A 14,727-nucleotide genomic window follows, 5' to 3' on the forward strand; every position below is an offset into this window, starting at 1 on the left:
TCAGTGAAGAGAGAGGGCAGGAAAGGTGCTCTGGGATTGAGATGAAGAAATTAGATTTTTATCCCTTTGTTTCTGCCGGCTTCATGCTTAGTTTTGCACTCCTTGATGCTGCAAGCACTTGTAAAAGCATTGCAAAGGTCTCAGGACGGGCCACAAGCACTACTTGAAACCTCTCTCCTAACCAACGTGCCTTAGTTTCTCCACTTAGCAAAACTCAATTAAGCAGCATCAGAAATGTTCCGTGCTTAAGGTTATTTGTCTACAGGATCTACAAACACTGGCTTGCCCCAACCACATCTATTTATTGCTGTCAAGCCTATGTTAACATAGCCTGCACAGTGGATCACAAGTTCTTGCCTTATGGCTGCTCATTGCAATAGACAGCAACTGCAAGCCTTTTCAGGGAAAGTATTTAAACCGAGGAAAAGGTACAAAATGCAGTGATGGCTCTCAGGTAATACTCTTGAGTCTGTGGGATAAGCAGCTCCCTTAGAAGAAGAGAAACACATGCCCTGGATGAAGGAAAGTGTGTGTAAAGCAAAGGTGGAGCAGGAGCACCAGCAGCAACATGTTTCTGAATCGCATGCTGTCAGGAGGGCAAAACAGGCCTAGACCTGCCTAGCCATTTGTCCTCAGCTGAGCTTATTTTGCCCATCACTGCATCCATGCCCGTCACCCCTGATATTCTTGATGTTATCCCTATCCCATGAGCAGATGAGCTGGTCAGTCCTTTATGGTTAAGCCTGCGTGGTAAGACTTGCAAACATTCCCCAGATTCAGAGTCCAGCTGGTGTCTATCACTACATCTCAGCTGCACCTGGGCTGAAAATCGGTTTTATATCATTTAGCGCACTGCATCCTGCAAAGTTAACTCAGACACAAAGCCAAAAGAAAGCAACAGTATGTTATAAAACTCCTGTTAATCAGGACTGTCTGGAGATCAGGACTGTGTGATACTGTGCAAAATAACCTGCTCTGCAACCTTTAAGAGCTGAAGAAATGTGGTGTCATTGCCCTAGTAGTGTAAACTGGCATGACTTCTCTGCTTTCTGTTCAGGACCACGGGAACATTCAGCACGCAATGCCCAAGTCACTCTGCATGGGTTTTTTTCTTCTTGTGGACTGCATTAATATATACGTCACCTGGATACTTCTTCCTTTGTGTCTTTCAGGTGTGGAGTGAGAAATCTGCCAAAAACGCTCAGAAATGGGCAGAGAAGTGTGAGATGAGAATCAGTCCAAGAGAACAGAGAGTCATTGATGGTACATGACAAATATGGAGCCTAAGCTGACGGGTTAATGACAGTTTGCAGATGACCCCTGTGCATGTGAACTAGATATAAGGATAACTTCTCATCTGTTGTAGAATATCTTTTTAGGATTATTAAACACAAAAGCATCATCTTTGGCAGATAAATACCCTGAAAGACAAATTGTTGGAACTTGAGAGAGAGGGATGCTTGGTACTTGCCCTATATTTGTACCTTTCTTGAGGTGTCTCCTTTTGGCTCCTGCTGGAGACAAGACAGCGCAATAGGTGACTGTTGGTATGACTAAGTACAGACATTTTTGTGTAACATTTTGTAGTCAAATAAGTATCTGTGACTGAAAGCTCATCAAAATCAGAGTAACATTTCCTGCAGCTTTCATAGGGTCAGGTGTACTGTCCTCTTCTCAAAAACACAGGGCAAATAGGTTGGGATCGTAGAGATTTTTTTTAGGATGTAGCTACAACCCCTCTGTCCTACCTCCCACCCTACAGCTTGCTTCTCTCCCAAGTAATGAAATAGACTTACTTCTACTTCAGGTGTCACCTGCGGTGAGAATATATTACTATCATCTTATCCAAGAACATGGGCTGAAGCAATTCAAGTCTGGTCCAGTCAGTCCTCCAATTTCAACTATGGAGTTGGAGCAACCACGAAAAATGTCAATATCGAGAACTATACTCAGGTATGGAGAATCAAAACAAACTGCAATGATACTCTAGAATTACAGATACAGATATTTACCATCAGAAAAAAAATCATCACTATCATCAAACCATTATCTATCATTCACACTCTGATCCAAACATGAATGATAAATTAAAACTCTTTTTCATCTAATTCTGAGGCAATGGAGCCAGCAGTTTGGAAGAGCTGTCCAGAAGAGAAATATTATTCTGTAGAAAAAAAGATTCAATACCTTTAATTTAGAAATAAATATTTTCTATATAGAGATTGAAATACCTGATTAAGAAATCTCAAAGTAAAATATCTATGAAGAAAATATTTGAATTCAAACTTTATCGTCCTGCCAGAAACTGTGTTCAAAAACATTTGGAAACTGGAGGACATGGCTAACTCATTTTTCTGTTTATTCTTACTGACAGCTAAACTGTAAACTTAAAAGCTAAACAGACAAAATGAAAACAAAACTTTTCTTCTGGTTCAGTTATTTAGTGAGCGCTTTGATGAGAATTCAATAAAATATGATTCTGAAATAATGTGTTTATTTTTTTATTCTACAGCTAATCTGGTATAACAGTTACAAGATTGGGTGTGCAGTTGCCTACTGTCCTAGGAACAAGTTCAACTACTTTTATGTTTGCCAATACTGTCCTTCGTACGTACTGCCTTTTTACTCATTTAAGATGACATAATTATGGATATGTTTTCAAACACTCCTGTGGTCCATTGGTCATGTGTAGGATAAATTGGACATGTGTAAATTGGTCATGTGTAGGATAAATTGTAATGTAAATTGGTCACGTGTAGGATTGGTCATGTGTAGGATGTAAATTGGTCATGTGTAGGATAAACTGGACATGTGTTCAGTTTTGGGCCCCCCACTACGAGAGAGACATTGAGGGGCTGGAGCGTGTCCAGAGAAGGGCAACGAAGCTGGTGAAGGGTCTGGAGCACAAGGCTGATGGGGAGCGGCTGAGGGAACTGGGGTTGTTTAGCCTGGAGAAAAGGAGGCTCTGAGGGGAGACCTTATCACTCTCTGCAACTGCCTGAAAGGAGGGTGTAGAGAGGTGGGGGTCGGTCTCTTCTCCCAAGTAACAAGTGATAGGACAAGAGGAAATGGTCTCAAGTTGCACCAGGGGAGGTTTAGACTGGATATTAGGAAATTTTTCTTCACCGAGAGGGTTATCAAGCATTGGAACAGGCTGCCCAGGGAAGTGGTTGAGTCGCCATCCCTGGAGGTATTTAAAAGACGTTTGGATGAGGTGCTTAGGGACATGGTGTAGTGGTGGTCTTGGTAGTGTTAGGTTTACGGTTGGACTCGATGATCTTATAGGTCTTTTCCAACCTATACGATTCTGTGATTCTGTGATAAAATGATCACAGTTTATTTTAACCATTTATAATTTTGAAAATACCGATGTGAATTGTGGGTTTAACATCAGGTTAAATAGTAATATTTATTTTATTTCACATTGAAACAGATATTAGGGAAATTTTAGCATATGAACAAAGAAAGGTCTCTCTCTGCAGAATCAGGCATCATGCACAAATCATCCTATACCTTTGACCACAAACAAGAAAGTCAGATGCAAAGTGAAAGGCAACAGTAATTGAAAGAATGAATGAATATTGACGGAGGTAAAGAGCACATCTGAAACAGCTGCACGTCAGAAGGCGTCTGCTGAGGTTATTTCCTTTTAAGCCACAATCACTTGAAAACCATCAGAAAAGCAGAACTAGGAAGCACATAAGATTTTTTTTTTAAAACTGATAATGTTATACAAATGCAAATAATCGATTAATTTTCTTTCTCTAAAACTTATTGTCCCTCTTATTTAAAATCAAAGTTCTTGTATTCTATGAATACCTGAAACTAAAGCATGACTGTCTATGAAAATAATTTTATTCAAAAGCTTCTGAATGCCTTTCATTACGATAAATAACATAAATTCCTGTTAATGTCTCAGTGGTGCACTTTGATCTTGTTTTGTGTTGTATTTCTTTCAAATTTCAGAGGAAACAATGAAATGCAAATAGCTACACCTTACAAAAGCGGACCAAAATGTGCAGACTGTCCCGGTCACTGTGACAGAGGGCTTTGCAGTAAGTGAATGTATTCTCCGCCTTACAACAAACGTTGCATCACCTCAGATAATAATGTTGTTCCTTTGTAGCATTTTACTTCCGCATAGTTACTGCTTACTAATCTGGCCAAAAGATCCTAGAACTGCCCCTTTCATTTCCCCCAGAAATAACAGTGGTTAAATATCCCACCAGAACAGGCACAATCTTGAGCAGGGGGGTTGGACCAGATGACCTCCAGAAGTCCCTTCCATGCTCAACCATCCCGTGATAACGCGGAATTTGTGTTGCTGTTGAGCATTGTTGAATTTGTGTTGCTGTGACTGTCACACCGTCAATCTTCTGCTGCCCTCTTCTGGAAAACTCAAGGCAAAAATGACTTGATGTACATCTATATCTAAGGGCACAAACAGACTGTCAGGCTTCACACATCTGTATGTACGGGAAGATCTGCACAGGCCCCTGGGTTCTGCAGACTTCCATGCGGAGCAAGTCAAAGAGTACAATAGTGGGAACTGTAAGATACCACCTTTCTGCCTGCATTCCCTTTTCTATAATATTCAAGCAATTTTAACAGCAGAGCAAAAGTACAAAGACTATATGGACATGAAAATTTGGAATTTTTGGAAAATGCCGAAGTATCAGACCAGCATAATTAATTTTCAATTAATATTTCATGTTTTTGTTTCTATCTCTTGTATTTTAGCCAATCCTTGCAAGCATCAAGACTCCTTTGGAAAATGCAGACATCTGAAAACCTTGTTTAGCTGTAACCATTCACTGGTGAAGGAGAAGTGTCCTGCTACCTGTAGATGCACCACTCAAATCATGTAATGTCCTGGTGGATGTCGTTATAGCTGCTGTTAGACTTACTGATTAGGAAAGAGTAGAACTCACGGTGAAGTGTGTTCACTCTCAGTGCATCAGCTCAGACTGATCTATAGGTAACTTTTTTTTTCTGAAATCTCACCATTACTTCCGTCCTAAATGAGTCTAGTAGCTCAAAATAACCTCTGATGTTATTTTAGACTTTGTAGAAATCATGCTTAAGCTACTAATGTGTTGCTTTGTGGTTTTCCTTGCAGTGGATCTTCCACTGATTCATTTCTTTTTCATACGAAACACACTTTAAAACACTTTAGGCTTTTTGCAAAATATGTTAAATGCCACTTAACTTTCTTCTGTTACTTTTTCTTGGATTATCAACGGAATGTATTCTTGCTAAATAAATACATGATTTACCACCAGTTCACAAATAGAGCTTTTCATTGAACTTATTTATAGTTCAGTTTTTTTCATTTGGAAAATTTCTTATGGATATTTCAAGGCTCTTTGATACTTCATGTGAGTGGGGATGAGACAGGAAAAGAAAGACAAAGCAAAAAGTGATGCATTTTTTTTTTATGGCCAAAATAAGATGCACATATTGAATCTGCCAACTTTTACTCTGTGGCCTAAACACAAAGCTTCTGATACATCTGTGTATGCGGGTGATAAATGATAATTTTTTTTCATATGGCACTAACAGTCGAGAAATATGAAGCTTTTTAAAAGCATTCGCACAAAGAAAGAGGTATATATATCCTTTCTCATCTTCTCTGTGAGTGAGTAAGTACCACACTGGCTTGGAATTCATATTGCAGCATGTAGAAAAAAATGCTGCTGAAAAAAAAAAACAAAAAAACAAAAAAAAAAACCCCAGTAGATCCAAGTCCCCCAAAATCCCCATTGAAATATCTGATTTTCTCCAGAACTTCTCAGGAACCATCTTAGTGCCAATTCTTAGCAGTGCACACCTTTAGGATGTCTCCAAGAGGATTAAGTCCAGCTGAAGGCCTTAGATGTGCCTTCTCCCACCTCTATTTGCAGGCAGGCCACCAGCTCCTGCCTAGGGGGAAGTTTAGCCGGATCTGCTGCACATGGTCACAGTGCCATGTTAGTTTGCCTATTGCTTCTAATGATGCGTTTCCTTGAGAAAGTTTTTCATTTCATAGCTTTCCATGCCCTTTACAATGCAGGGCATGACTTCAGATGGCTGCGTATCTGGATTGACTCAGAACTGAGGACTTAGATATGTTACCTGTCAGTGGCATTGGTTATTTGGAGAAACTTTATGACCCATTTAGTGAGGCGCATTATCACAATCATGCCTCTTAGGATATTGACAATTATTACAGATATCATTACTGATCTGTTACCACAGATATCATTACAATTAGAGATATTATTACATTGATAAAACAGTATTTCAGAATCATCTTACAGCTTTTTTTTTCCATTACTGCTTTTATCTGATCTTTATATTTCTAACTTTAATAAAAAGGTAGATACAGAGGAAATAGAAGCTCTTTGCTTACAGTTTATAAACTTTGATAGATGTTAAAAAATGAGCAAACATCTGGAACAGCACCTTCTCACTGATCAGAGAAGCTCCTTCCTGCTAACCTTCCTCCTGACACTTCTCCCAAGTGATACATCCTGGTGCCGTGCAGGACGCACATGGGTGTCCCACCAGACCTCCAGCTGCTCCTGAAGATGGGTGCTGGTCTCCCATAGCTCTTGAGTTACATATACCAGCCCTGAGCAGGACTGATACCACTTACCACCTTCCCTTCCTATTTTAGACCAGTAAAAATAATTTTCTCCATAGGACTGCAATTCTGGTTGAAAACACAAGAGGGTGAACCATACTCAGACATTCAGCTGTACCAGTTTTTCATTTTGCTACCTGTATAAAGGGCTCCTCCTTTTACTAGAAATTAAAGTTCTGGCCCTACCCCGGCCTGATTTTAACACTTGCTTGCACAGAATTTCTTAGCTAATACTGGATGAATAAATAATCACTACATATAGAAAGAGTTTGGTAGTGGTTTCTTCCCCTCCATTGTTTCACCCTGTCTCTGTTGGCCAAATTAGTGTCATACTAAAGCAACTTATACCATCAAATTAAGGACATTTATGGTTTCCAGGATATCAATGACTAATTCTGGTAGCCTTGATTTTCTACCTGCCTGAAGCTCAGTTTCGACGTCATGACTGTGTGCCACTATTCAAGGCTCCTACAACCTCAGCGATGTTTGTAGAAAGTGTAATTCAAACCAAAGCTGGGTGAAAATTTCCTGAGAAACCTATGTTTTCCTCAGAAAATACTATTCTATAAAACCCCAGTTCTCTTACAGGAGGATACATAATTTTGGCAAAACTCTCAGGTGTTTTCTGGGATATTTTCCAAGATTTAATTTCTGCTTACAACCAAGGAGATGGGTGTTAAAACTCCTACCACGCACGTACTTTCTCTTTCCTCTCTCTCTCTCTCGGCCAATGAATATTTAAAGAGGAATGATTTTATTATCAGAGGTTTCTGTGAGAGCTCCCTCCCCAAAGAGCCAGCTTTTGTGCTCTGGGCATCCTGCTGTGGTGTTTGAGCATGGCAGCAGCGGGAGCGGGAAGAGATCTTCTGCACCATGAAGTGCCACCCTGGAGCACCATGCATCCTGCTGGGTTACTGCAGGGTATCCAGGCATTAACCGTCTTACTTTCATAGGGGATTTCAAAACATTCTGCTTCCCTATTGATATGGAATAGAAGAAATAGCAGGTGAGATGAAATGATACTTGGAAGTATCATTTCTGTTCTCAATACAGACTTCAAGGAGAGCTTGGGTCACTCCACTTAGTTGTTCATGTCCCTGGAAAGGCTGAGATGCTTCTGAATATGAGTTTCCCATATACAGGTGAGGTAAAAGCAATATGACATTCACTGAGATCCAGCATGTCAAATAACATTTTTCTCCATTCTCTGACTGTATTTTCATAAACTTATTTTTTATACTGTTGCCCTGAGAGTTGTTTCCTCTGTGGTACTAGCGTATGCTTTTTGGTATGTACTGAAGTTACATCTACAGAATTGTGCTACTTTTCAGGTATAGTTCAGGCAAGAAGCAAGTAACCGAGAATTTCTTACAATTTCTGTTCTGGTTCCAGATACACTCACAAGCAGCACATATGCTGAGCGATGATAAGAGCAACTACTATGGTACAAGTCTAAGTCTTATCTGTGGAGAATGATGTAAGAACTCTTCAGCAGTTAACTTATATGACAAGGACATTAAACACAGAGTTTTGAACAAATGTTATGAAGTAACTTTAACAGTCTTACAGCTTGTGAAGAAAGAACAATTTTGATATTTAAAAAGCGCCAACTGCAGTAGTCACGTTATCTAATTTGGCTGTCTGAGAATCAGCCTCTGGGCTAAGCAAAATGGAAGGTCTTCCACTTTCAGTATCACAAAGTCTTGCTGAGAGTCATGGGCCTAAATCTTCCCTGGTTTTCTCCATCTATTGGTATGATAGAGAGAACAACTCTTCCATAAATCTTGCCTCACTCATGTCCTTAACATACCACACCTACAATAACAACAGGTTAAGCTGCTAAAGCTAAGACTTTATACTAAATGGAAAGCAATGGCTGGAAACCTTGACGTGCCACTAGAAATTTGTGTTGTCAGAATATCCAATTAATGCCCAAGAAACAAAACTGTAGCAAGATGCTTGAGCAAGACCAAGCAGCAAAGGGCCATCAGAGCAGGGACAGGACAAGGATGTTCCCCCACCCCTGGGCTGCTCCCGGCTCTTCTAGGCCAGGCTGCCAAAAATTGAATGCCTCTAAATGTAAGGGCCACAGTTAAACTGTGAAAAACAGGAGACAGACTCTCTCATTAAGAAGCTACTTGACAGCTACTGTCTCCTCTCCGGGCTGCAAGCAAGACATTTAACCTCCGTACTTCAGTCTCACCGACTGCAACACAGAGATAAACCGACATAGTCAGGGCAAGGAAGATTAATTAATGAACGCTGAGAAGAGCCTATGAAGCACTAAGACCTGTTAATTATAATATCACATTTGGTAGCCACACCTCCAGTATAATGATATCTCAGTTTAACCACAAGTCAAGGGGACACAGGGCACCGGGAGATACAAGTGAGGAAATGACACTCCCTCCCATGCTGACCCGCTGGTGATGTCTGAAGGTTCACAGGCTGGTCACTGGGCTCAGTTGTCTGGTCTTGGGTCTGTGCAATGCAGCCATGGGTCTGTTCCCTAGGACTACCAAAGATATTCTGACACCCGCGTCAATAACAAGTCTTGAAGAAAGGCAATTTTTAGAAGTTGAGGTAACAGATTGGCATGGAAATACTCTCATACACATTAAGGAAATGGCCCATGTTAACTATTCATTCTGTTACTGACGGGCAAGCCAATGCTCAACACATGTGTAACTGAAAATGACTCTTTGAAATGCTTATCATCAGATTTTTTGTTTTTTCCACAGTGACAGTAATGATAATTTCACATCAGACGACATTTTTCTCTTTCTGTTTTGCATCATTAACACTCCTCTGCTTTCTTCTCTTCTCCCACTTCTGCATAAAGTGATGGAAATAAAGGAGGAAAACCCAAGCTGCCAAACTAAAATCAAATTAAGGTTTTTATTTGTTTTGTTGACAAATTCAGAATGAAACACAAGATTTTTTATTTTATTCATTGACTTTAAAACACCAATTTTTATTTTAGGGCATGCATAACCATTCACCTATCCTCTTTAAAGACTCCTTTCCCAAGGTAAACATATTCCAGAAACCTATACTGAAGATAACAAAGGAATTATATGTTAAACCATGTTATTTTTATTTAGTGATATACAACATTCTTTGTTCAGGCACATAGAACTGAAGCTTCCCACAAAGTGATTCCTGAAGGGTCAAAAGCTGTTTATTTTGGCAAAAGTTGACATGTAGCCCTTGTGATTTTTGCACAGGACTGAAAACACTGAGGAGTAAGGGAGGGTTTCTAAGCACTACTGCTTCTGAAGCACAGAAATTACACAAAGCCAGTAATTTCAAAGCAAAAATAGATTCACCTCTTGTGCAGATGTGGCTGTGCAACTCTGGCCATATGATGGAGGAGACTTTCCTCCCTCACCCAACAATGTATCAGAAAACATAAAAATGTCTCCTATTTTTTTGAAGTAGACTCCTACGTTAGTGCTTTGGTTTTAGGAGTGGTTCCTGTGCAGGTGTCTCTATTTCTTATGTCAGGAGATGTTTCTCAACATATTGGTTACCACAAATGACAAAACAGCTTTTTTTTTCCCCTTCCTTTTTCTTTGTACAGGGGATAATGCATTTGTAATGCAAAACTGTGTTTGATTAAAAGGAATAAATCTGAAAGAGAACTGAGCTTTCACATGAACATTTAATATCCTGGAAATCTATCACATGCAACAGTTTAATCATTCTGTTTAACCACAAGTTCTAGATGTCCTCTGCAGCATTCATCCCCAATTCGTAGGTTACAGGCAAGCCCCCCTGAAATTTTTTTCACTCCTATGCTTGACTCCATACATATTTTCTCAGCCTGATGAGGAGCACAAAATACGATGCTGTTCAAGCACAATCTGAATGTTAGAATGATTTATGGGAATATTTTTGTCAACTCAGAGGTGTGAAGAATTCTCACCTTCCAATATTTCTGTGCTGGCAGAAGTTCTACTGCACAGAAACTTATAGCAGTAAAGCATGTCCTTCATCAGGAAGGGAATGTTATCAAAACTGCTCTTTTGCTACTAAAAGCTGTGTATCCAGCTAGGAAGTAGTTGGCAGAATGCTCCGTTGGTATATGAATACAGACTTCTCATCTACAGGTAGACTAACTCAAAGTCAAGTTCTGTTTTCACCACCTTGATCCATAAGGCAATGAAAGTCTAATGATACAAGACTCGAGCCATAAATACTTCCAGTAAGTACAAGAGCCTCCTAATTGTTTGTGACAACAGCATGTGTCAGAACGAGTCAGTTAATACCTGGCAAGATCCAGATGAAGATCTAGGGCCACCTAGTTTGTACACGCTTAAGTCTTCTGGAAGTGTAAGGACAGCGTTCTTTCTCTTGGTTTAAGGCAAAATCTAGGTACCTGAGACAATGGCAGGAAATGAGGCAAACACCGCATGTCTGAAAGTTTGGTAAGTCTGAACTCATTTTACTCGCAAGCCTTTCCAGATCAAAATCAGGTTTTGAGTCTCCTCCCTGCTATTTTTTCCAAAGCAGGCACTATTGTTGCAACTTGGTGGTTATCTGGCAGGCTTTCCTGGAATTCTGTGGTTTCGTGATCGTCTGGAGAACTATTGTTGCAACTTAAAATTGGTTTATTTACCACTTTATGTACCCAGAGGAGGAAGCTCAACTCTTTACCCTCTTTCCTTCCTCAGGCACCTATAGTGAGTGGATTGTTTGCATGCAGAAATGGTGCTATCTAGTACACTGTTGTCTCAGCTAACCCTGTTCCTAGGAGAAATTAAAGCAGCCCTTGTTTAAGATACCTACATGTTTTTATTACATATTTGCCTTTAGCTATAAATAACAGGCACAGGATTGTGTGGTTATCTTCAGGTTGTGCTAGGAGTAGTCATGCCTATAAAGCTTTTCCCAAAGCCCATTGGAGACAACGGAATGAGTGGGTCTGATTGACACCTTTCAGTGACACAAAAGATGGGACATGTTTCATTTGTCAAAACATACACCCAAACTTCTGGCTGCCATTCACAGTGAATTTTCTGATAAGTCTCCTTACTATTTTAAGAATGGTACTTGACATTGAAAACATAAGAGTAACCTGACCAGATGTCCTGCAATCCCAAAGGAGACTTCTCAAAAGACAGATTGATGCTTTGACATCTCTTCATAACACCTTCATCTCAGCCAGTTGAGGACAATGTTTGCAGTTAAGGCACTGGTGCTGGACCATAGCAGACAGGAGTCCTGGTGCTAAACTTTTTGAGTCTCCCCTGGAAAAGATCCTAGAATAAGTCAGGGCGCGATCCTCAGACTGCAGAGGATTCTTTGCTTCAATTCCTCATCCCTGAAACAGAAATTATGTTTTCTCAAAATAATAATCTGCTATGCAGCTAAACTAGTTAAAGCCTGTGAGAATTTCAGGTGGGATTCATCTCACCTAACTTTAAAGGCCTGTGGAGTTAGTCCTTCTTATATTTGAGAGAGAGGCAGAGAGAGAATGAAAGAGTGAGAGAGAAATAAGTCATTTTTACCTACTTTGGGTATCTGTATTAGGGTACATTTAATTACACTCCTTAAATAGCTATTTTCCTTATCTCTAATAAAGTGAGCACCAGCTTACTGAGATAAATGTGGGCATCTACAATGTAGACGTTAATTTCTGCAGACGCCACATGGAATTAAAAGCTAGGAACTCCCCTTTCTCCCTTTTAGTAATACAAGAAATGTATTATCACAGAAACCTTAAAGATATTTGAAGTGTGCTATTATGTGTCCTCTTAGTCTTCTCTTGTTCTAAGTAAAAAGAAAACTTTCAATTGTTCTTTCTGGGTCATTGGGTAGAAGGCAGATATCCTGCAGGTGGGTAATGTACCTTCTTTAGATGATGATAAGGTGTTTGTCCAGTTCTAAGCAGCTCAATGTGGAGCTTTTTTGTGGTCAATGGGGAGGAGAATAAAATAGTCCAAAACTAGCAAGATAAAGCATAGGCCTGGAAAAGCCTCAGGCCACAAATGGAGTCACGATGATTACTTTAGACCAGATGCTTAACATTTACTCAGTTTTCTGTGATAATGTGGGAGGGCAGTCAACATGAACCAACTCTACAAGGGAAAACATGGATATATTAATTGCAGGATGACTGTTAACTATAAAAGTGAAGTTGTAAACAAATGTCACCTTAGGATGTAGCATGCATTTCCAGAAAACAGAAGAGCTAACGCTATCTTGCATGATATTGCTGAGAATTTATTTGAAGTACTGTTTGCAGCTCTAGTTATTTGTCATTAAGTGAGCTGAAATTAAGCCTGAATTAACGTACTCAGGAAAACAGACAGTCTGCAATATCAGAGAAAACCAAAGAGCCCACTTGATTAGAAAAAGCAAAAGCTGAAAGGGAACATGATTGCTCTCTACAAACATCAGAAGAGTTAAAAAAAAAAGTAAGAGCTGCTTGAGCTACCAGATATTTTTATCACAAGAACAAGATATATATACTGTATTAATAAATTTAGTGAAGAAATCAGTTTCTAAGCATTAAAACCGGAAAGATCAGCAGCAGCCTTCTAACTGAATGAAGAAGGACATAAAAACTTTACAAATAGAGGTCAAAACATTTATGGAAGGGAGTATGTGATAAGCTACATACAATTCCAGGAAAAGTCCTCAATGACCTAAAAATTCCCTGTGCTTCTAAACAGACAAATGCTGGGTGACTGAAGAGGTAAAAAATGTCAGTCACAATAAATAACGTGTTGGAAGCAGCCATCATGCTTCTTCCACAGATTGTAGTGGCTGAGTGTTCATGAGGAAATCAGCTTATAAATGGGAAAGGAGAGAGGAGACAATGGAAAAAGAAGAAATGTATAAAGAACCAGGAGGCAAAAGTGAAATGAAGGCAAGCAGTAGAATGTAGAAGGCAGGGCAGGGAGACAAACCATGAGATAAGGGAGAGGCCATCCAAAAATGTAGAAATTTTGCTGGACAGGCAAAAAACACCAGAAATATGAATGACCATCCAAGCCTAGTATTTAATAATGGGCATTGAGGATGGTTTAGGGCACTGAGGGCACTCATAGGCTTTAATGGCCCTGACCAGCCTTCCTTGAAGCCTCTCCCACAACCTGCCCATGGCCCCAGGACCCCATTTTGGCTCGGCCTGTCTCATCTCAGTGTACCTGTCTCTAGTCTTGTTTTTTGCTCTGCCTCCTGGACGGGTCTTGGACCATCCTTTATGTAATCAATAAACATAAGGATGGGTGCTTTTGAAACACAACAACAATCCGGACCATTTTAACATATTGACCATAATGTCATAAACCAAGCTTAAATCTTTGGCGCTTAGATTAGTCCAGTAGCCTCACACTAACAGTCACTGCAGATCTAGCTAGACAGATCAGTTGAACAAACCAGTATAAAAGATTTTTATCCAGCCCTATATGAGATCTTTAATGCTGATAAGCATATGGTTTAGATGTACCTGGAAAGCGTCTAAGAAGAATGTGGCATCTAATGAGCTACAGCATGAAAACTTGTATCTTTCACAAGAGATATGAACACTTCAGAGACTGGACTTTTCCACTGAAATTATTTTTCCTTATATGCCCATATTTATTTGCTCTCAATTCATTGTAGTACCTCCAGTGTTGGCTTGTCCCGGAAGGGGTGTTGTATTTTAGATAGCAAGTTGGGTTGCAGTCGTTCATTGAATTAGTGCTTGGCCGATTGCAAGGAAATAATAAATTCATCTTGTCAAGTTCAATAGCACAGGACTACTTCTGGGTGTTCAGTGATTTAGTACCTACTTCCTGGTAACTAAAAAACAGTCATATAAATTAATTATGAAAGTCACAAATCATGTCTTCCATTTGGTCAGCATTCAAGCTACAAACAAATAAGTCCTTACTTGCCTAATATTCAGACAACTGAAGGAGACATTAGTTGTACATTGGAAAAACAAACAATATGGGAGTTTCTTATAGGAATTTTTTGTGTACTAATTGTTCTACCTACATTTGTGACTTGTGCCAAGGTCATACTCATTAAAACTTGTGGATCAGTGTTAACACATGTACAAAATGCACAGTTTATGTTGGGCTTTAACTTGTGGTGTGGCTCAGAGT

At 39.7% G+C, this 14,727-nt stretch overlaps 1 protein-coding gene across 12 annotated transcripts in view; it reads left to right on the forward strand.

Annotated features, from left to right (window-relative positions):
• LOC142407953 (cysteine-rich venom protein TEL1-like) overlaps nt 1-5,271 on the forward strand; it is a 43,286-nt gene extending 38,015 nt beyond the window's left edge. For all 12 annotated transcript variants that reach the window (XM_075497736.1, XM_075497738.1, XM_075497737.1 and 9 more), the window contains 5 exons: nt 1,173-1,263; nt 1,808-1,953; nt 2,513-2,607; nt 3,967-4,055; nt 4,741-5,271. In XM_075497736.1, coding sequence (XP_075353851.1) covers nt 1,173-1,263; nt 1,808-1,953; nt 2,513-2,607; nt 3,967-4,055; nt 4,741-4,868 — 549 coding nt within the window. In that variant the 3' untranslated portion in view covers nt 4,869-5,271. The remainder of the gene's footprint in view (nt 1-1,172; nt 1,264-1,807; nt 1,954-2,512; nt 2,608-3,966; nt 4,056-4,740) is intronic.
• The last annotated feature ends 9,456 nt before the right edge of the window (nt 5,272-14,727 follow it).

This window comes from Mycteria americana, chromosome 3 (assembly GCF_035582795.1).
Source record: "Mycteria americana isolate JAX WOST 10 ecotype Jacksonville Zoo and Gardens chromosome 3, USCA_MyAme_1.0, whole genome shotgun sequence".
NCBI lineage: Eukaryota > Metazoa > Chordata > Aves > Ciconiiformes > Ciconiidae > Mycteria > Mycteria americana.